Source organism: Bombus affinis, chromosome 2 (genome assembly GCF_024516045.1).
Source record: "Bombus affinis isolate iyBomAffi1 chromosome 2, iyBomAffi1.2, whole genome shotgun sequence".
Lineage (NCBI taxonomy): Eukaryota > Metazoa > Arthropoda > Insecta > Hymenoptera > Apidae > Bombus > Bombus affinis.
In genome coordinates this window covers 11,116,441-11,139,825 of record NC_066345.1, presented here as the reverse complement: position 1 = coordinate 11,139,825, position 23,385 = coordinate 11,116,441, and the positions used below count along the sequence as shown (strand labels likewise).

The window sequence follows — 23,385 nt, the reverse complement described above, 5'->3', positions numbered from 1 at the left end:
AGAATTGAACACGAAACACAGCCAACGATCTCTTTCTTCCTCACATTCTTTATTCAAATTATACGAAATGTAACGTGAAAAAAATCGTACAATATACATTTGTGCAGACCGATATTGTATTCGTTTTAGAGTACTAACAGAAACCGAACGCTTCGAAGATAGTCGAAAGAAAAGAAAATGAAATTGTCAAAGGAGCATTATTAAAAATCTAGAAAACTCTTTACCATAACCACGGATCCAGTCTTTGACTGGATCGTGGTGCCATCTCTCGCGCTTGGTAACATGCCAGGGACGCGTGATACGCAAACTAATTAGTGGAGACTATGTCGTGACGATTAACAAAGTACCATAAAGAGTTTCACTGAATTCGCGACGACATATACCGATAATATTTTTCTTTTGTTTTTATATCATATTTTTCTCTTATCTTCTGTATAATCAGTTTCGTAAAACCTTGAACATTCGGTCATTTACAAATTGGTCGAACCGTTTTAATTGAATTTGCATTTAGAGAAGTCCATCTCAGGATGCTGTTCCATGAACCTGAAAAACAAAAATTTACGACATTTAGATCTTTAACATTAAGTTGATTTATAGCGAATTTGTGATTGTTATCTCGTACTTTTTGATCACATCCTGCTTCTTCTGTTCGTCGGATGTTGGCAGACCCAGTTCCTTCTGTCTCTGGTCGTACATCATCTTCTCCACCAGACCTCTGGTTTCACCGTCGAGATCGGAGAGTTTACTAGGCTCAGGATTCACTTTCTTCGTGCTGATCTCTGGGTCACAGACCACCACGTGCGCCCACCATTGCATTTTGTTCACCTGCGGAAAGAATAGATGATTGCTGCTTTCAATTAACTGTTCGTTAAACAGAATCAGTGTTTAAAGAATCTCTGAATGTATTGGATTTATGTATAAAAGTTGAAAGATAGAATATTTTCGAAGAACAACCATTTTAAGTTAAGATCGATAATAAAAAAGTATCGAAACATACTGTGTTATTTACTTAAATTTGTTTCTGATAAAAATTGAAAGTTAACTTGTGCAAACAGAGAAGGCTGAATTTCGAATATAAAACAAACAAACCTCGAAAATAATCCAAAAAGTCCTACCTCACTCTTCATTAACTCGATAAACACAAAATCATCAATGAGATATCTATCGTGATTAACCAATTATCGAAGTACCAACAAACGCCACCGAATCCTGTCAATTAAAGATCAAGCAAACAGTTGCTTGTTAAATGGTCACGATTTAACCTTCGCCAAAATTTTTTATACATTGGCTTGATCATTCAGGGCCACGTCAAGTCAAACGAATTCTTTGCGTATTCGATACCATCGGACAGAATTCCCGCTAGCGCGATAGCATCGTCGAAATCCTCGTTTGGACAAGGTCGCGTGTCCAGGGTACCGAGGAACGAATGAAATTGGCATATTTATTCGCATCACTTACCTTCTCCAGGTTGATCAACAGCAGTTTTCCATCCTCGATCACCCAAGTGGATTCTTCCACTTTGACCTCGTGTGGAAAATCACCGTCGATGATCGGCGGCTGACCCTTGATGCCACAGGTCAGCCGCTTCTTCGTCAACGTCACGGCAACGTCCTTGGGCCTGGCCGAGAAGTTCACTTTCAGAGGTACTTTGATCTGGAATTAGACGATAATAAATGTTATTTCATTCATACGGAATGTGGCGCGAATCGGTCACCATGAGTTGGCAGATTTATTCGAACTAGTTATGATAGTTTCACAAATTAAAAAAAAAGAAGAAGAAGAAAGAAAAAAGATTTCAAGGAGGCAGATTTTATTGATGTTAAATTACGAATTTATCGGTATAAAAAGATTCTGAAAGTACCTTTCTGCTACAAAGGAAATGAGGTGATCATGCATTTCTTAAGTGGCATTATGTACTTTTCTTTTTATGTTCTTAAATTATCTGGTTCTATGTTTTTGCGTTGGTTTTTCTTACGTCGTTTAAAAAGCGCAAGATGGCTGAGATTTCTTCTCGCCAATGTATAATTTCACGTTATATATAATTATAAACATTATATATAATGAACTTTACTTTGAAATATTATTAACAAATATTTCAAATATAAAAATTTATATATCTACATATGTTAGTCTCATTCATTTGACATTTTCAATTATTCCTTTCATAAATTATACTTTTATTATTTAATTATTATTAAAACGCAATTTATTATTAATGCCCTAAAAACTCTTTCTTTGTTTCTATCTTACAATCTATCACGAGAAAAGTCTATTATAGAGATTAAAATAATAATCAATCTTATTCCTATCAGATGAGGTCTAATTGAGCATGAAAATCTTTAACGACACAGCTCACGTATACCAATACAATCAATGACTAGCTCTTTCCTTTCCAATCGATAAATCCAATAAAAAAATCGAGGTTCTTCGTTTAACCTCAAAGTAAACGATCTCCTCGACGTGCACAAACGACGTTCATCGAGTCTATCGTAACAATAGCGCGATTCATTTGATCGATGAAGGGATCGATCATGGTTCCGCACGGCTACCCTCTCAGTCCTTCTCGTGACTGCGATTTCATTGCGTATCATCGTGATCCACTTCTCCACCGTGGCCTTGGATTTCGGAAACCCAACGGTGCAGCCTTCGTGACGGACCTTGGGCAATTTAGAATCCAACGAACGAAATATACCGTATAAGGGGAGAAAAGAAGGGAGAAAGATCCCATAGTACGATAATAAAATTTACGCATTTCGCGAATTACTTTTTAATCACGCTTCTTTTTGCCCGACTCGCCATAATATCGATTACGGTGTTTGCGTATAATAATTTAATACATAATAATATGGTGATTTGGCGCACAAACTGTCGACGTTAAAAAGAATTGGGAGTTATCTGAACAAAAAGAGAGAGAGAAAAAAGACAGTTCTACAATATATTTTAACGTAAAGTTTGTCTTTATGATTTGTTTTATTACCGTGTGCTTCAAACTCGTATCTTTTACCTTTGAACGAAGGTTTACGTATCGGTTTACGTACAGCAAGGAATTGGAATTAATCGGCTGTAATGAAAACGGATTCTTGGTTGATCAGCAGTCTGATTACTTTCATATTGTCTTAAGACCACTTAATAGAGTCGATGGAAAATGGGGTTAGTGGAAGTCGCTCACGAGAAGTATCATTACGAAAGGAAACTGCTATGAATGAAATCTGAATATGAAATCGCACGGCTCGTACTTTTACATCCAGAGTAATGAGTTGAATTAATCCGTCCATAAGGAATGCTTTGCCCCGTTCAAAAACAGATATAAGAAAGGAACATTCTTAAGGATCAAGCCGCCGCATTCGAGCAAGTGTTACATAATAGAACTTCTAACACAAAAGTAAGCTGTAACGAAATAGTAAAAAATAAGATTCCTAAGATTTTCAAGCTATTACACCTTAATATCGTTTCTTATAAAAATACTAAACTTTCTTCCAAAACCTTTGCTGCAAAAAGAGAGAGACAAGTAATGAAACAAGTTTTCCAAGATACAAGTTATCATTTATCTTACAAATATTATACACTAAGACTACTTTGACGATTCAAGTTCCCAATTATAATTCCCATTAGCCGCAAAACCTCCAAACTCTAAAAATAAATATCAAGAAATAACACAATGAGCAGCAGTTCATCGGTAAAACTTCATTCCATCGGCATTCCTCCCTATTTAATCATCTCCATAATCACACTCGTGAGAATCTGTTCTCTGGATGCAACGATCCATCGATGTGGGACGTCCTCGGGTGGCCAGCATCAGGAACAATTAAATCCACGAAGTTCCAAAATCCTAGATGATCCATCGTGCGTATCCCGTGTCGCAATTACAAGTATTCGAAAGAAAAAAGAAAATCAAGAGAAAGATCACGAACGACACGTGGATTACGCGTCGTGGAATCATCATTATCATCATCGGCGTCATCCTCGCGTTAGACGTGTTCTTGGATTTCCAGCGTGACGACGCCGACGACCGCTGCGACGCTGAGCGTAGCTGAGAGCACCGGTGCGTGGAAACGGATCATGGCTACCGAGTTTGCGCGTTAACAAAGTGGAATATCATTACGATGGAACGACAGAGAGCATAACCGAGAGAAGAGGCTCGTGTCGCCGGAGATTATCCTCGATCTCTCAGCCGGCATTAACCAGACTGTGACACGAAAATTTGGATCGAGGTGGACAGACGAAAGAGAGAAAGAGAGGGGGGGGGGGATTCGTATTTTGCAACTGTTCTTTTCGTCACGATTCGCTCGTCAGCTTTTATGCAGCTGATAAGAGACTTTACATTTTCGGAGGAATATTGGCACGTGTGTACGTTTTTTAAATTTGAGGATACTTTCGAAATACGTAAGAACGTCATATGTGTCATAGTGTGTCTATTTAATATATTTTACAGGAATTATGTGTCATGCATGTCATATTTATTATATCTCTCAGGAATTTCAAAACTTTTTTTCAATGTTTCAAAAAAATATACAACTGTGAAAGGTAAAAAATGTCTCGCATGATTAAACTAATTCGCGAAATTTTGCAAATTCAATATTAATAAATATTTTTGGGTAATATTAACGAGTTTGATAATAAAACAAACGACAGTTTAGAAACAATTATCCGATTGTTCTATTTAATGAAAAATTATGAAATCGTAAGAAAGAAGTTGATAATTTCGAACTTTTAACTTGTCAATATACTAATACTATTAATTGGCAAAATATATATGATATATTTGTTTATAAAAAGGCCTTATATTTCTAAGAGCTTCTTACATTGAAAAATGAATCTCGTTTTGTACTCAAACCTTTCTCTAAACTACGATTACAATAATTCATCAGTTACTACACATCATTAGGTGTTCCTAAACAGAATGGTATTCTGATCGGGACTTCAGAACGATTTATAATATTTCTGGTGTCTTTAATCATAGCGTAACGATAAATATTCTTAAATATTCGAGGAATTTTTATGTTAAAGAACTTTTTCAAAATATAGTTTTTAAACTTGAATCTTGAGAATTACGTAAGAGTGAATTTAGTAGCTCTTTCTGAATTCGCAATTTTTTTAGGAAGTTGATATTATCCTGCATTTAATAACAACCGCAGCCTTATCGCACATGGCAACTGGACGGATTTTACGATTTGGAAGAAAAGACTTGTTGCCATAGAGTAGATGGCTTTATGGAGAAATTAACAAGCGAACTTCCTTCCTAAACGTCCACTCACGAAGATAAGATTAAGTTAATCAGTATATTACTCGAAGAAAAGGACCAGAAGGAATGCTACATCCGTTTCTTATAAAGCAGATACGTAAATTGTGGCAAAAATGGAAGCGTTTCAAAAGAAATACGGATTGTGAATTTAAAACTTGTCCTTTAGAAGACTGACGAGTCGAAAGTAAAGCAACCTTGGAAGACTAAGGGATGTACGTGAGCAAATTCACGTCTCACACCTCGTCGATGTAGCTCTAAGTAGCCTCTAAAATTCTATTTCTTCGAAATATATTTATGTCAATAAGTTTACGATCATTCCGTTTTCATAATCTGCCCGTAGACATTCAAGCAACAGTTGCATAAGAAGATACTACATTACATACAATTTAACCAAGTCTTATTTTAAATAATCTAATTAAACAACCATTACACAAGAATTCACCTGAAAAAAGTTCACATTATCATTACTAATCTTTATATCCATTACACAAAATTTATTTATGCCAGGTTAATAATTATGTATCTCTTCTCCATACACAATTTGAAGCAATCATTACACAAGAACGTATCTGAAAAGAGCTCACCTAGACGCTACAAATCTTTAGACCCATCAAGTGATCAACAGAGAGAAACAGCACATGAAAGCGTCAGAAAAACTTAATCAATTCAATTCGCGCTAACTGTAACAACCGCTCAAGAGATTACCGCCTATTTAACCAGATTCCTTATTATAATAACTCTGCTAACGCAACATCCTCTCAGACTCATTAACCCATTCCAATTATCTAGACTCCAGAGTATAATACCGATTTCCTCTCGATGCTATACAGGACGTTCCAGCTACTCTGTTTATTTGAAATATCTTTGTTGTTAGAAACGACAAATGAAAGTATCGTATACTATTATAAGTGGATGTTTATGCATTTTTGGGAAATTTAAGGATGCAAAATTATATAAAATATTCAAAGCAAATTGCTTAATATAATGTTTAATAGACGAAACAAATTTTTATGTAGATTCTATTTCGCTAGGTATGTTCGTAAGAATATAAAACAGCATAAATATCCATAGTATAATCATAAATATGAAAGATTCAAGGTTGCAAAGGCATGTCCTAGTATGGTGGCAATGATTTACTACGTGCGTGGAGCTATAGAGGAAATCTAAAGATCAATTTTATCATAATAACTGAGAATCACAGTAATGCAGGTCAAGACTGGGAATTCGAATTTAATCACGTATTTCCACTTGCAAAAATAACACACCTGCTTTCATAATAAGTTAAGTAATAACTTATATAATCAATTTTTATAATAACAAACGTAGAACGCTGTTTCATGAAAACCATAAATTGAGGTTGATTTATATCACTATAATTGCCAACCCCTTAGCCATGTCGCCTACTTCTTTTCAACTCTACGACGTATATAAGTAACATTTTTATTTCATATTTGAAGCAACGAAGAGATTTCAAGTGGACAAGATTGGTGAGACAGCCTGTATAATCACACTGCTCTCCGCTCATTTAATCGTCTCACACTGCGTCATTAGAGGCATCGTTTCCGTGATTTCCAGTCGTCGTTCGCATCGAAGTCATCTTCACTTTGTATGTACACTTGCGAAATCACCGTCTTCTTCTCCACCTGTGGCCGCGTGTTCGTACCCGTGTACGCACGCGTCATTATGTACGGTTATCGTTTACGATGGAACGTCGCCGACAATTTGCAACCGGGGTGGGAGGAGATCCTGCAATTTTCAATCGACGCTCCCTCGTGCCCATTATCCCCGCCGCTCTTGCGGCACGATCGTTTGTTCTTCGCGTTTTTCTGAACTTGTATCATCCGCGGATACCACCAGGTTGCATGTTACACGGCCACGGGTTTAATATAGAGATTGTTCTGACGTTGCGCAACGCAGATGTCAGTGAACGGTTCAACGGTGTCTCGGAACGTTTAATGGGAGTTCATGGCGAGGGTAATTGAAGCGTTAGGGTATCGGGGAATGCGCGCGATCGGATCAGATAGCTGGCAGTCGAGGGAAAGCACGCTTGATCTGCGATTCGATATAAGTTTTTCTAATGAATCGAGGAAAAATGTCATTTATTCGGCAGGGGAGATTAATTGACGTTGCAAGCATTCCAAGTACCCTTGATTTTAGGTGATTGGGAAAATTTGTTAAACGCTTGATTAGCTGCCAATGTTAGGGAAAAATTGTTCTGAAAACGAACGTTGGAATAATAAATTTGTAACTTGGAATTTGAAAGCTATATTCTTGAATCCCAAAGCTTCAATTCATATCTGTGAATTCTAACATGTAGATTTAATCATTTGAATCAATATTTTTGGACTTGAATGTTTTTATTTAAATTTGTAAACTTGATGTTTTCGATGGAAATATTTGAAATTTCAGTCTTCCGGTTTCTTCTGAATTTAAATATCTGAAATCAAACGTTCGAAATTCGATTCCCGCAATTTCAATTTCTATATGTTATTCTGACTTTAAATGATCGAACCTATGGAAACAACAAATTAAAATTGAATTGAAACCCGCAAGGGAGATTGCAGCATTGCGGCGTAAAAACTGGATGGAAATAAGCAGCGAAACCCGGACGGATTTAATCTGATTCGTCAATCAGCACGGGAAACGATGTTCACGAGGACGAACGGACGTATCGCTGGAACAATGAATTCCTTCTGTGGCGAAAACAATTAAGGGGCAACGGTGTGTCAGAGTTTGCCGCGGTTCTGTAACGTAGCCTTGAATTTGAAAGAACAAAAGGATGGATTACGCTAACTAAATGACACGATATGAGAACGTTAGGTGGCTGCGCTTTTGTTTCCCTTTGCAAACGATTCACCTACTCTATGATATTAAATTGAAAATACAAATCAGTCGGATCGATTCTCTTTCGAAACTGTCAATTACATTCTACAGATGAGATTTGTACCATATAAAAAAGAAATATTCGATTAAAATTACGATATAGCAGAATCGTATTTATCTGAATGTATCGTCGAACAAACAGCATCAATAATAATTCACTAATTTTCCCTTTATCTATAATTTTTAATTCATACGTTATAATTCAAATGTCACTTTCAGAAGCTACTTATAATCTGAATGTATTTTTATATTTTCGTAACCGTAGACATATTTCTACCAAATTAATGTAGAAAATAACAGAATGTGTTTTGTTAAAGCCGGACAAAATCGAATCCAGTTCAACATAGAATTGCAAGGGTAATTGAGTACTAATTGAAATTTCGTTCCAATAATGCACTTCTACTGCATATTTCGTTCTCAACTCATTATACAAGGTGTGAATTTACTTTCGAATTCTTGTAAATGACCACCGTGCCAAAAGAATTCCATAGAGGAAAATTAACAGGTATTCGCGTTTCCTTCTTTTGAACGTCGTGAGAGAGAAAGAGTACAATGAAACGTGTTTAACGATACTGCATGCTGCGTGAGTTTCAAGAGGAATTTGTTTCCTGTGTCCATAAAGTAATCAGGCTTGCGGTTTTCGCCGTGACAGATCGAACACGCGTTACAACATGTATAAGGTATCCATTGGCGAACATTTCATTGAATAAGCAACTTTCTCTGGTCTGTTGACTGTCTACGCAGATAACTTTACTCCTTGAGCAATACAACGCGCTTTCTACTCGAACAGTTAAATTCCTACAAACATCAATAATCTCTCCTGAACTAATCTCATTACGAAGTTGACTTGCTACAATTTTTACCCTTTGTTTCTATTATTGATATCGAATAATCTAATCACGGTCATTTTTAGCTCCCTGGTTTCAAATAGAAGCGAATTAATTTTTTGTTCACAAACAAAAATTATTTGTCTCTTTATTGTACGTTTATCAAAACCGATTTATCCGATCGATGTACAAACCAACCATAAGTGTTTATCTTACAATCAAGCTATTCCACTGATACAAAGTTTAAAATTTTTCGTTCAGAAAAACCTTTCAGGAGAAAATCATTTATCTGGAAATTCTGTTTCATCGGTGACCTTATTTATAACACGTAACTGGCTGACCCATGATGCGTCACATAACTCGTCATCATTACAGGGCCGAAGGCTAGTTTCTCGGAAAGCTTCGTAACTTTAGACAAAGTCACGCAACGGATCAACGAAACTTTCATCGTAGGTTCGTTCAACGGCCCAATGGATTGAAGGTTGCAGCGCGTGGAACCGATTTATTTGGTGTCTTCGCCAAAATCCTTGGTAATCAAGAATTGACGTTGCTACCCGCTTACGAATTGTTGCTCAATCGAATAGTTTTCTCGTTACTCATTACGCCGAATAACGTGTCAAAAATCACGATCGTCGTGACATAGAACCCTTTACGGATCAAAGATCATATTTTTCTGTCGGTATCTGGCAAATGATCGTCACTCGCCAATGAAACTTGTTCGACGATTTATAATATTTTTCTGTACGAAAAATGGACGTGACTTGTACCATTAATAGTTCATTTGTGATACTTAAATTGATAATTTCATAAAAAGATTTCATATAGATCGAGTCGATAAAGTATATAGATTTGTCTCTAAAATCGTATTTGGCCTAGACAAAATGAAAGAAAATGCGTAATTTTGTAATTTAGGCTTTTTAGAATTGTCACTTGAAATCTCATGAATAATACATTTATAATCCAAGTACTTTATGTAAAATCCAATGTAAAGCCATATAACACTTTTTGGAATGTTTTCTTTCCTTTTGAGTTTAATAACAGGAATTCAATAACAATTCGCCGAGTCACGTACGACTGGAAGTTCCATTCAACGTCAGAAGCTTCTGGTCACTATTTCGAGGAGGTGTCCGACGTTAGACTTGGATCGATTAGGTCGAACCAAGGCTGATGGTGCAGGTTTAATATTCATGCCGCGGGTACACGGTCAATGAGTAGTACTACGTTTAGATACAGCGTTAAAAAGGCATTGACATAGTAACGCGAGCGCCTTAAAGGCTGATACAATTGAACATCAATGATCTAGTGTTCTTATTATATTATGTATACTCGTTTATATTTATAAATTTCTTATCCAATCACGATCGAATAAACGATTTCTCTCATAGAGAATCGTTTTTGCTGTTTGACGAATGAGGTCGAGACATACTAATAACGTACCTATCTTATTAACATGTATAATATTTGCAAACGATGATGTACTTCAACACGAAACCATAATATTAGTCTTCTAACAGATAGAAACGATTAAACTCAATACTTTACAGTACTCTTTCTTTCTAGGAATCGTTTAAGCATTCGTCACAAGAAACTGTTCGTGTTTAATGATACTACGTATGAATTAAATTAGGCTCATTTATTTATTATAGTCGAGTATGAGTATCATATGAAGTTATACATATAAAGCCTGTATATTAATGTCTTTTAAATCTTATTTTAATTACTCATGTTTAATGTTTAATATTTTTCATAAAAATATGAATTTATATAAAAGTCCACACTTTACTGATAATAAATTTACATCGATGCTTTCTAACAAAAAAAAAAAAAAAAATAATTTACGACTAAAGAATGTACCACGTGTCCATTAGACATAAATCTAATTACATTCAATCCAACCGAAAAGAATCGATCCAAGGGTCGACACTGCGTCGAATGCGAAACGAAAGGCATCGGTCAGAAAGTTTCCAATTTTTTCCCAACCTTTTTCACGGCGGCGATTGTTCGTCCGCTCGAGCAACCTTTGATCCGCAAGGACGCGATTTCCTTCCTTTCAACGTCCGATTACTTCACGCGAATAAATCACAATAAATAGCTTGTCGCGGGCGAACAAATCGCGGCCGACGACAAAAACGACCATCCACCGCTTTCGACGTTAATTGGATCATTATACCGATACAAACTACTTACGGCGGTCTTTCGATTGATATCGAACGATCTTTATATATAGACGAGCCTGATTATTAATCCTGACGTACACATGATGCTGATACTTGAAGCTCTTTGTGCTATACGATGTTCGATCATGCGTATAGACGATCGAAGAAAGAGAGTTTCTTTCACGGAAGAAGTCAAAGAGATGAAAAGCAAGAGAGAACAATAAGAGTCGATATTATCTCGGGCGACGATTCTCTTTATCAATAGGATCGTTAGATCCCATTCCATTCAAGGTCAGCAGACTGTTCTCGAACGATGAAGTGCATTTACATTTATCGGGATGATCGTTTCTGCATTCTCACGCTCGATAACGAAATCGCATGGCGCATCGCGCGCACAATGTTGCACTCTACGTGCAACACGCTTTACATTTCGTTGCTCGTGACTCTGGTAGAGTAGTAGTGCTGTATTGTTGTATTTTATGGCGCTACGATCTTCTTGCGGAATAATTTACCAAGTAATGGTAGCGGTGAATTGTAGATCGTAAAGTAAATCGCGTATTTCTCTTCTATGTATTTACGATTTCATGTCGAATAGGATAATTGTAGTGATTTGTAATTTCTAATATTTCTCAGAAATCAAAGATCGTTTGTAGCATTGCATTTAGTTTATTAGTAAAGTTGATGCTGTTATAGGAGATTTATTAGTATTGATATTATTACTTGTGCCTTGTAAAATTTCGTTGATAATATCCCAACATTAAAAATTGTGCAAGAGAACTCCAGAAATTGTAGCACAAGCAAGTTATTATTAGAATCTTGTAATTTCGCGACCAACGACGATATTTCGTGAACGAAACTACTGGATTCAGTGACTCACGAAAAATTTACAAGCCTATCTAGCTTTGTCTGTGTGAAACTTTCGATTTCGTTAATTGTGTCGTAAAAACGAGCGAAATTGGGAGATAAATTGGTCCAGGTGTCAGACCTAGCGAAGATAAATTAAGTATATAGTAAAAATTGAGATAAAGGCAATTTTTCAGTGAAACGTATATGGAAAAAGATCGTAGTACATAAAACTGATTTCTTATTGAAATCACACAAGAGTATAAATTATATAAGATGTCGTTTCGAAGAAATGAGCAGCCTAATAAATCTATTCGGCGCATATTTATATATCGATAAGTACTACTAGCTTCCCGATATTCGATATTTCACTATGCCATTAAACTATTACCTAATAACAATTTGTCAAGTCACACCCTTTTGAAACTTTGTTAAATCCACTGACCTCGTATATATCACGAAGAATGACATGAATTTAAAAACCGCGAAACAGAGTCGTACTTATGCGAATATTCATAGCTATTCTCAAAGCTATTTTCTCGCGAAGCTCATGCACGCCAACCATAATTCATCTCACATTTTCAGCGTGATATCATGTAAAGGATCGTTCATAATGGATTGTCGTGTCTCTCGAGAATTCGATACCAGTGTCTCATAAAAGAGCGGCCACTGATTTACAAGCTGACAGCGGAATACTTAATTTCGAGTAGTTAAATTTTTAAGGATGGCCGTCGGAGGTGACGGTGAAAAGATAAAATAACGTTTCGGAGATCGATCGAAGCCTGTTATCTTTCGACCTGTTGTTCAAACACTCGAATTTATGTTCTAAAAAGAAGAAGAAGAAGAAGAAAAAAAAGAAGGATTCACGTCCAACAATTCATTCAAAATTCATGACACAAATGTCTGCAGGTACCTCGCGTATTATTGGACATTTATATGGTACTTACGTTCAAATTTCGTTGTAATTATTATTCGCTTAATTGTCGGATCGAATCGAGCAACCGTTTCGTAGGCGATGACATCAGCAGCAACTGCTTTACAAAATCACTGGAACCATAAAACTCGCGGGTTGCAAAAGCGATTGCATATAGCATTCCGGACTCTAATTAAAGAACAAATCGTTAAAACAATGTTGATATACTTAACAAGAAAACATTTCTAAGACAAAAACTACATACGGTATAATGAATTGGAAATATAGACAAATTTATCTCATCTATAAATGAAAAAACCGTGTTCCAATCTAATCCAAATACGAACAATCATGTATTATCTACTTATTTACCTACCAATTTGTATTCACGTTTTGTATATATATGTTTTCTAATTCGAATAGCACCAAACAATACATCTATACCAATTAATAGCTTCTAATCTTTGGGCCATTATGAGAAGATATTGTTAACTGGGATTCCTTTTCCCATAAGCAAACAAATTTCTGATTATAAAGCGTCAACACTTTGATCAGCAAGATAATTATAGTCGTAGTTCTTTCGAGCGTTTGTTGGGAAAAGCAACGAAAAATCAATGACCCCGAGTTAGTCCTTCTTCTAGAACAAAAATACAGGCACAAAGAACTCTGTTGTACAATAATACGAACACTTGGACAATAAATATTAATTACAGCAATATACTAATATGATAATTGCAAACGCGTTCTCATGACTTTACAAAATTTCTAATCGTTAATGCTGCTTTATTCGAACGTATCCAAGTTTCTTTCAGCCGTTCGACATTGTTTCGACGAAGACGTACGGTCACACAAAGAAGTATAGGTGGCAAGGGCAGGGGAGTAAAAGCGAGTATAAAACGAAGAGGACAGGGAAGATCGATGAGCCTCCGCGGCTCCGCGTTACACAGGTGCACTACGTGCGCAGGTGAACTGTGGTGATTCTACGAAAGCACGTGCACGATACTAAACAGATGAGAGAGGTATATAGAGGGACGAGAAGAGATACGAGGCCCAGATAGAAGTGGCGCGTGCGCCTATGCATCCGGCTTAAGAAAACTTCAGACACGTCGATTCAGTGGGAAAAACGCGAGGTCTTTATGTAACCGGTTCGGACACGAGAAGTTTAAGAAGCTCCCATATCCGAACGATACGAATAAAAGCGTCTAGGGTCTAATGGTGTCGGATGGTGTGTTTCGCCGTTGTGCCCTGAAAAGGCGAGCAACACACGTGTTTCACGCGGGTACGATGACGAGCGTTTTGTAATTTTGTTAATCGTTCGAGCGAGCCATAGCGATTAAGTAATGATGGAAAGCCCGGTTGCAAAGAGCAAGCCGAGCGAGCGCTACGATTTTTGTTAGATGCGCCTCGATAGGCATCTTCTGACTGGAATCGGTGGCCTTCGCGATTCTTCGATAGTTTCGGTGAGTAAGAGAACGCAATTTTGTAAGGTTTCGTGTCCCTTTTTTTCTCTTTTTTCAGTAATTTCACTGGAATTTTGTTTTTTAGGGTTTCGTGTAAGATATTTTTCTTTTCGATTGGGATATTAGCGATTTACCTTGCGGTAGATTATTCTGAAAATCTGAAGTACATAAGTATATCTGAAATTGGGTCAACCTATTTTCTACAGGTATCTAAATGATCTCTTATTTGTACTTATATTTATCTAGAATTATACATGTACACACTAAAGTGAAGACTTAGGACAATTAGCATTTTCAATCACATAATAATTCATGTTCTAGGTAAGACATTCGGTGGATCATTTGAGCCATTCAAAGGACAAGTTTATTAATTCATAAATGTTAATTACATCTTGCCAAAGGAAACTGTATTTCGGATGTAAATTTACTATATTTATATTTATTATTTCTATATTTTTAACAAATTTATAAATGCAATAAATCTATTATTTTTTGCCAGGTTTAGTAGTCCTACTGTAAATTTTACCAGAATAGCGTATAATTTCCTACAAATCGAACGATTAACCTTGACAAAGTCAGCCACTTCAGCTTCTGTGCGTGTCCCATTTACTAAATATATACTCTATACTACCATCGAAATACATAAAATTTAATGAAATCCATCCATGATTTCACAACTACCAAACATTTGCCGCAACCACTCAAGCGTGCCTATACTGTTGAATGGGGGTGTAAATAAGAGAGATTAAAACCATCATGTTCTCACCCAAGAAACACTATCACAGAAGAGATAAATACTAAAAGATCGTTGAAAGCACCATTCGAGGATGCCAATCGGCGCGTAAACACGATCGAGAGTGATCAAGCAGTTTTTCACGCGAGATCGTTGGATTTATCGATGATCGGCGAGCGTCGACGAGGACGCGGTTGCAACGTTTGACGTTAATCGATGGAAACTTTATAGCCAGGCGATATATTAGCGGAGAAGGCAGGTGTTGGTGTCGATCGGTCGGCGAAACCGTGTGGTAGCGGTTCGCCGGCAAAAATTCCAGAGGTCCGGGACCGGTTCCTCCCAAAAAATTGGCGCCGAGCGGACCATGTTTCGGGTCAAAGAACGACCTTGCCTCTCCGTGCCCCGTTCGTCGCTCGTGTGTGTTCCCCACGTACTTTTTCGCGTCCTCGTGCCCCACCGCCGTAATACATCGTGGTTTCGCATCGCCACCTCGACGCCAGTGGCGTAATATTACACGATCGTTCGAAATAAAAGGAAGAACAGAAAAAAAGCAACATAGCAGAGAAAACATGAAAACAGAAATAGTTAATCGCTGGAATCCGGTGGCGCTTGGAAGTTTACAGAATTTCGAATTCCTCCCGATTTTCTGTACGATTGCCCGCAGCATTGTATTTATTATCGCGAAGATCAGAAACAAGTGTAAAATAGCGACTACTGTCTTACAGAAACTGCATATGTTCTTACAAAAAGTATCAATGGCATATGTAATAATGAATGTTTTAATACTGTTGCTTACCGTGTAACTTGCGACGATAGTATTATTTAGAAAGTGATAATTCAATTTTAAATACGAGTACTTAAATTGTCGCGACTTATAACAGCGAATATATTAATAGTGAGTGTGAAATTGGAAATTGGTCAAATATTTCACTAACCAAATGGGTTACTGGGAAATAGCCGTTTGAAATTTGTACAACGTTGCAGCGTGAAGTAGGTTTCTCATAGCGGAGTCTATAGAAGCTTATATAGATTCAGAGAGTCAGCACGAACAATGAACGTGTGCACGGCGTCTGCATCTGTTCGAGAAAGTGCAAGCGTTTTGTAATCCCGCGTAATTTTACGAGGACAGAGGCTCGCGGCTGATGCGATTCGACTTGCTGGCCATCTGTCTACGCGGCGAGATTTTGTTATAGCGAGTGTTTTACGCGGCCCCTTGCGCCATAGTAATACCGTGAAAAATCGTGATATTAAGGTTATTCAGTCCGAGTAATTAATCATATTTTGAACGTACGAATATTGCACTTAAAACGAGACTGATTGCCCAAGAATAGAATAATTAATGTTTTCGATCGTTGTAGGGCGATTATTTAGTACCTTTCGTCGCTACCGATCACCGTTAAACGTAAGACACCGTCAAACAAAACGAACGTTTCGGGTGACAATAAGGAAACTCGATCGCATCGATACACGTGCTCTTTAGTTGCCATTGTGACGAGATACAAACAACCGAAGGAGCTTTTTTTCGTTACCGCGTTACGCCAGTGGCTGATACACTTATTGAGTACGCGATCGGTGGCGTGCAACCGCGCATGCGCATGATCGCCGCAGAGTTGCGCACAAGCGAACGCGCGAACCGCGCACAACAAGGCAATTGCGCAACTCGCCACTCGACGATAGGGGGACAAGGGGGCGAAGAGCGCCGATCGGTGGCGCGGCCGCCAAAAGTGAAATCGAGAGGTGGAACACAGGACGAAACGGAGGGGAATCGCCGGCAGCTGTTAAATGAAAACATAGGATTAAGGGTAAACCGGGAGCTAGAGAGAGGCGAGCCATTATGCATGGTCGAGATAGTGAATATCTTGTCAATTTTGCTCCCTTTCGATGTACTATTGCTCGTCAAATATTTGAACAAGAAGTATTTGAACGCTTATCATAATGAGAGTTTAAGTATACAATGTATGTATTACATAAGACATTTTGAAACTTCATTAGTGCTAGTAATAAATCACGTCTACCGTGATTATATTGGTAGAGTTTAAATCCAATTTGAAAATGTATACAGGAGATATAAACTAAGAAAATGATGAAACAGTAGCTATAAAAAGTATTAACACATTACTGTATTTATTATAGCATTTACATATTAATTAGTTGGATTCAAGTATATTACATTTCGTATCATGTAGTAGCACTTTCATATGGTTACAAAAACTTGATACTATGAAAATCAAATAAATAACCTGATAAGAAGACGTCTCATTGAAAATTAAAGATATGTGCCAATACTTTTTGGAACCACTGCATATAATGTACTTAACTAGCAGCATATTTGCAGTCTTTATTACAGTCAGATAGTCAGTTGGCCGTTTTCATTTAACCTTCATATTTTTCATGATGCTGTTTTTTTAAATAACAAAGGAGATCTTACTAAGTAATAAAACAGTTAACCATCTGGCGATTCGTTGCGCAACTACGTATGGAGATACTTTGACTATCGAAACAGAAACAACGCGAGCGATTGACATTATCGACGCTTAGAATCGCAGAGAATGGTTCGAGTTGCTAAAGGACCACCCATGCAAGAGGTATACGTATGCAAAAATTACGCTCATGCGGGCACTGCCTAACGATTCGACTGCGATATTTTGCGTAATTTATTTCGCGGTCTCTTGCATTGGAAGAAATCCACTTTTCTCTTATTTACAGTTTTAACTTGCAATTTATACGCGCCTTTTCACCACGTGCACATTTTAGATTATAGCGGATAACAAAGTCTCTGTCATTGTGAATACTTGTACTGATCCTCGTGTATTTCATTTCTCATCGCACACAGTTTTTACGCTATTGTCCTCTTTATTACTTAATAAGTACTGAATTTATAGTTATTTCGTTATTATCTACAAAACATAGGGCAAACTCGAGTTCCTATAAATATCTGAAGTGTAATCTGTCTTTGAAAATCCACTTCCTGAATTCTATTTCATTTAAATTTTCTTTTTAAATCTGGTTACTATAACTTTCACTCTATATTTGTCTCTACCCATATGATGCGCAATTTTATAAGGATATTTCAAACATGGAAAAGCGATATAAACGTTACTAAAAAAATCTTGCCTCATAGAAGCAAACATATTGCACATTTGACTGTGGCATAAGAAATGCAATTAATTCACACATTAATGCGACCCTAGACTAGCGTTATGGGATCAGAATGTTAGGAAGACATTAATTCGCATTGTTTCCAGGATTTCCATTATGCAAAGCGTCCATCAGTGCAATTTTGTGCGGCATTCCTTGACACGAATGCGCATGGAAACGCACGCGTGCGCGCCGCACAGAGAGCACGATAAATTTTTAGATAGACTTTAATCGCGCCGTTGCGTTGACTGGATACGCGGTGAAATATCGCCGTTACGTGCGACTCGTCGTAATTAAATACATAATAATTCCTTGGACGTTGAGAGGATCGACGATTACCGTGGTTGGTGCGCACGCTGATTCCTCGAGCGTACATAAGCGGAATGCATCGATCGATTCAGAGTGGAGTCTGACTTCGCCTCGACGCGGTGTGTGCACCGTTATGGCAACTACGGCTGTCATTCGTCCGAGTCTCGACCGAATCAAGAATCGCTTTGCGTGGAAACTATTGTTTCCAGTTGAGAAATAGCAAATCTCGTCCAACTTGGTTAGCACAAGTGCCAGCTGCTAGCCCTATGTTTGGTTCTATCGACAATTACTTGTACTTTTTATTTGGTTTGAAGCCTCCAAGATTAATTCAATCTATTAGAATAGGATTACTTTAGTGGACTGTAATTTTCGTCATTATTATAATTGAAGGACTGGAGGGGGAAGACATGTGTCTAGATTTTTAATTCGAAGGAACTGTGGATAAAATTACCATTTAGTACAGAAGTCTGTATACTGTCAAATATTAAAATATTTTTTTATTTATAACCACAAAAACATAGAAATCCTCCGGAAAATTCTTGAGATAAATTATATTCTAATTCTTATACACTTCTCGGAGCAATTGAATTCTATTGAATCAACCGAATAAATAAAAGCGAAGAGACTCTCGGATAGATCAACATATTATTTGTACGATGTTAAGATAAAAATTGACTTCAAGGGAATAATTAAAGAAAGGATGTGTAAGCATTAATCAAATCCTTTTGTGCAGTATATATATTCTATTCGTTTTCAAAAAAGGATGTATTTATACCACTTTTGTATTGAGTCCTTCGATACTATTGACCAATTCAATATACAATCTTCGATTGCAACATCCATTGTAACAAAGGTCAAATATCTTCAATAACAATTTCAATTCAATCAATCTCATCTGAGAGACTCATCTGAGCCTAATCTAATGTGTTTTGAAATTATCTCAGCTCGAAATTATCGAAAGAAAATTTAGTTTGCTTAAGGAAAGTATTATTAACGAGCGATGAATCATATATAATAATTACCAAAGGGCAATCATATTTCAATCCATTGCACAACGATCGATACAACGAAACGATTCTCGTGTAGCAGCTGCTTAAAAGCAATTTCATGTCTTCTCAAACGTTCTATTCCCCCATAGTCGACCGCGTTATGAGCAGCCGCTTGTCCATCTCGATTGTTGCGCCAGACTCGCCGGCGCATCTACTACTTGGGTCCCTGTCATTGACATCGGCAATCATTATCATCATCCTCATTACATTTGCGACGAGTACCACCGATTGATTCCAGTTATTACAAGCATCGATCCACCAACGATGATCCTTCCTTGCGAATGGGGAACCCGCGGCAAACCTGGGTTAATCGACGATAATGTGGTTTTCGATTGGGAAACACAGCTTTGATCCAGGTCAACGACTATCGCGCGCTTTGATCGTGCATGGGGCGATCCTTTATTGAAATCGTTAGGAGGTTTATTAAGTCAACATTTGTTGAAAATGTTAGGTAACTGGTAGAAATCTCTTGGAAATCTACGAATTCCATACATTTCTTTCATAAATGATATTTGCAAAATAAATATTCCCTCTCTTCTGAATAAGTGTTATGGTAAAATTAATGAAATTTCCTGGAAATAAAAGATCGATATCTTTCTCATGAGAGGTTTAGAGATTTATTAGCGGCGGATAGAGAAATATTTAAAATTGGTATTTGGTTAAAATCAGAGATACTAAGTATACTGAGATTTTTTAGAGAATCGCGAAGAGTCGGGAATTAGCCAATCGATATTGCGAATCGGTTGAATCGAGATCGTCGATCCGACTCGATGAACGCCTTTCACGCACAGGTTACTCAACCGAAATCGTTACAATTTCTTTATCCATCCGGAAACCGCAACTCCGCGCCGCCTAAGTAATACTCGCCGCCTCTGTTTTCGAGGAGTTAAACACCAGTTAAACCTGTTGAAGACTTGCTGTTCGTGATACGGATTGGATTTCTATCTTTGTATAACATTGTATAATATTTTATTCTTCTCAGTTGAATTATTCATTAACTGGTTAACCGAACAAGACGAGTTAACTCATTATTCGTTGTAACATGGTTAAAACGGTTAACAGATAGCATAGTTTAAGGTTAGAAGTAGGAGTTTCGATGTGTTTCTCACTTCCAGGAACAATTCACCTAATTTTGCAATCTATGAATCATAGACGCTATCTTTCCACGTGTTGATTCTCCTTTCAATCCAGCTCTCGTTAACCTCCATCGTCGATAAATTCGTAAAAATTCCGCAATATCTTCTAGCTCATTTCCAAGAGGTCTAGGATGCTCAACAATGAACTTTCTAAACTCACACGTCGCTATTATAATCTTAAATACAACTATCTAAAACAATACATCGAAAAAGAAGAAGAACGAAGTTGAAAAAAATGAGTGGAAAGATGAGAAAGTGGCAGCGATCAAACTTACTCGTGCGTTACACTTGAGCTTCATTTTCTGCACATTCTCATCAAGCTACAGAATAATTATTCATCTATATCGGCGTAATGATTCCTCAGAAATTATGCAGATAAATCAACTGAAATTTGAAATCGATCAAGTCTGAGCTATCGCCAGCTTGTTGCTACGCGAGAACAATAGCCAACAACGATCTTGCGATGGTTCAGATTTGCTCTATTCCGGACTTTGATTAATTTTACTCATTTTTAACAGAAATAGTAGAATTCTTAAGGAATTGTTTCATAGATGGATCAATATCCGAAGAAGATGAAGATTAATTGTAACGCGTGGGTAAGTTTGACCTCTGCTACCTCTTCATCTTTGTGCTCAGTCCTTTCAACTTTCCCGTCACATCTCAGGCAAAAATGCCAATTTTTGTTCCTTGACAGATGTTCTTTAATGTCCTGCAAGAATTTTTCGTTTGCAAGAAGGTCGATAAGTGGTCAGCTTTTAACACCCCCCTGTTACTCATACTCAAACGTGCAAATATTAATTTCAAACTTTCTTCGGTCCGCCCACTGTATGTCAAATTTCTCAGTATCATAAAACTTTAGCAAATCGTAAACGGTACAAAGAAACCGAAGAATGACAAAGACTGAGACCGGTGGCTTGGATCACTAACATCCGAGGATCATTAACGTCTCTCTGGAGGATTCGCGAGAGTCTCTCCCCGTGAGGAAAAGTGACGCACTACTCGTGTTCGTGGTCGCAGATCGCTATTGGGAAATCACGCGACTTTGATCCGGCTCCGCTCTTTTTATCGCGTGTTCCCTCCTTCGGTTTGATGCCTAGGCTTCGACGAGGATACGCGCGCGCGTGTGCACAGTGACACTACCGTCGTCGGTGTCAAGGATTCCGAAGGATGAGCCTATACCGAGATTTATTGGGTTATTTGCGTATATGTTACAAGGCTACGAGCACCAAGTGACAACGGTGAATCCTGGACAGCTGATCTTCCGCTGCACGCCACCACCTCCTGCTTTTTGCTTATTCTCATAAAGGCACTATGTGCAGGCAAAACGTCATATTCCTCTTTATTCTGACAAGGAGCGTTTGATGCCATTTGCTTGCAATAGGTTTTCCATGACGTTAACGATTAACGGTTTTGCTCTCTGAAGAAGTTACTAATACGAGTTTCTACAGGTTGTTTATGACGTGACGTTTTATGGATGTGATATTTAAATTTTTTTTAGAAAGTAATAAAATAACGAGGAAGACGGAAGAGAAGCCTACGTTTCATGCGTCTGTGATACCAGGAACCTTTTGCACGAATGATTTATTAGTATGTATTAGTGAAAATTAGAAACTAACAGGCTACAGGTTATTGATTGTAGAAATTTTTCATCCAATTTTAAACCACGATGACTTGTCATTTGTAAAACTTTTAAAATTTCATGCTTTCTTCGTTACCATTATTGTAAGAGGGCAAAGAATAACCAGAAACTCGAATTTTTTACTGTTACAGTAAAAGAGTTGTAATTTGTGAATTTAGAAATTTTATTAATAATATTGCTTTAACTGTGCGCAAGAATCGGGCTTTCATGAAAATAGAGCAGACTTTTGGTGAGCAGGTTTGTTGTTTATCAAAAATATCAAAATTTGACTTTATTTGTATGAATTTCAAATTGAATAAAATACAGGATGCGGTTATGTTACTATAATTGAAAGGATATTAATGCTCGCTTGAAATTTACGATTAATTATTTTGTTCACGATAACATTCAATTATAATAACGATAAAGATGTTAAGATTTGCCTAAGGCTCTACAATTAGTCGTTTCGTACACGACAACGTTTAACTGAAATAACAAATAATACGAAAGAAAATGATTCGGCGAATCGATTAATTTGACGTAAACTAATTGTGTTTCGAGAATGCACAGTTGTTTGGTGTTTGTTTGGATTTAGACGATCATTTCAAGTAAAAGTTACTTAATATCTGTATGCAAAGGGTACGCAGGTGATTAAACTTGGTTAATCGACTGTCCATTAACAGCATCGAACTTCTCCTGGATAAAGGATAGAAGTTTCCATGGTCGTCTACATTAGGCTAATCCGACAACTCTTAAACGCAAGGTGGAAATAAGAAATATGAATAAATTGCCATTTCTGTACTTCTTGTGTAAGCATCGGCGCGCTGATGATTAGATAATTTTTATTACGAAGTATATTATGTTGCAATTATTCCTGTCGCGATTTCTACCGAGGCCGTTTCTTAACATTACATAGTTTTAAACATAGTAATAAAAAAATTATATAAATTAACTCTTACAAGAAAAGATATTCGCGGAGAATATTAAGAAGTGAGAAAAAGAACAAGTTTCATGAACATGTACAGAAGAGTGACGATTAAAGCACTGATTGTTGAGAAAGACAAGTTAATTTGTTACA

At 37.2% G+C, this 23,385-nt stretch overlaps 1 protein-coding gene and 1 long non-coding RNA gene across 3 annotated transcripts in view; one reads left to right on the top strand and one right to left on the bottom strand.

Moving 5' to 3' along the window:
* Window positions 1-28: 28 nt before the first annotated feature.
* LOC126928949 (nuclear migration protein nudC) overlaps window positions 29-23,385 on the bottom strand; it is a 103,039-nt gene continuing 79,682 nt past the window's right edge. The window contains exons 5-7 of the mRNA XM_050744887.1: window positions 1,459-1,653; window positions 623-825; window positions 29-543 (exon numbers count right to left, since the gene is read on the bottom strand). Coding sequence (XP_050600844.1) covers window positions 492-543; window positions 623-825; window positions 1,459-1,653 — 450 coding nt within the window. The 3' untranslated portion in view covers window positions 29-491. The remainder of the gene's footprint in view (window positions 544-622; window positions 826-1,458; window positions 1,654-23,385) is intronic.
* Window positions 13,803-14,955, top strand: LOC126928981 (uncharacterized). Of its 2 annotated transcripts, XR_007717024.1 has the most exons (4): window positions 13,847-14,324; window positions 14,410-14,530; window positions 14,646-14,742; window positions 14,824-14,955. It is a non-coding gene; the product is annotated as an uncharacterized LOC126928981 (long non-coding RNA). The 2 variants fall into 2 exon arrangements; XR_007717023.1 differs by having other exon boundaries at window positions 13,803-14,324; window positions 14,646-14,828.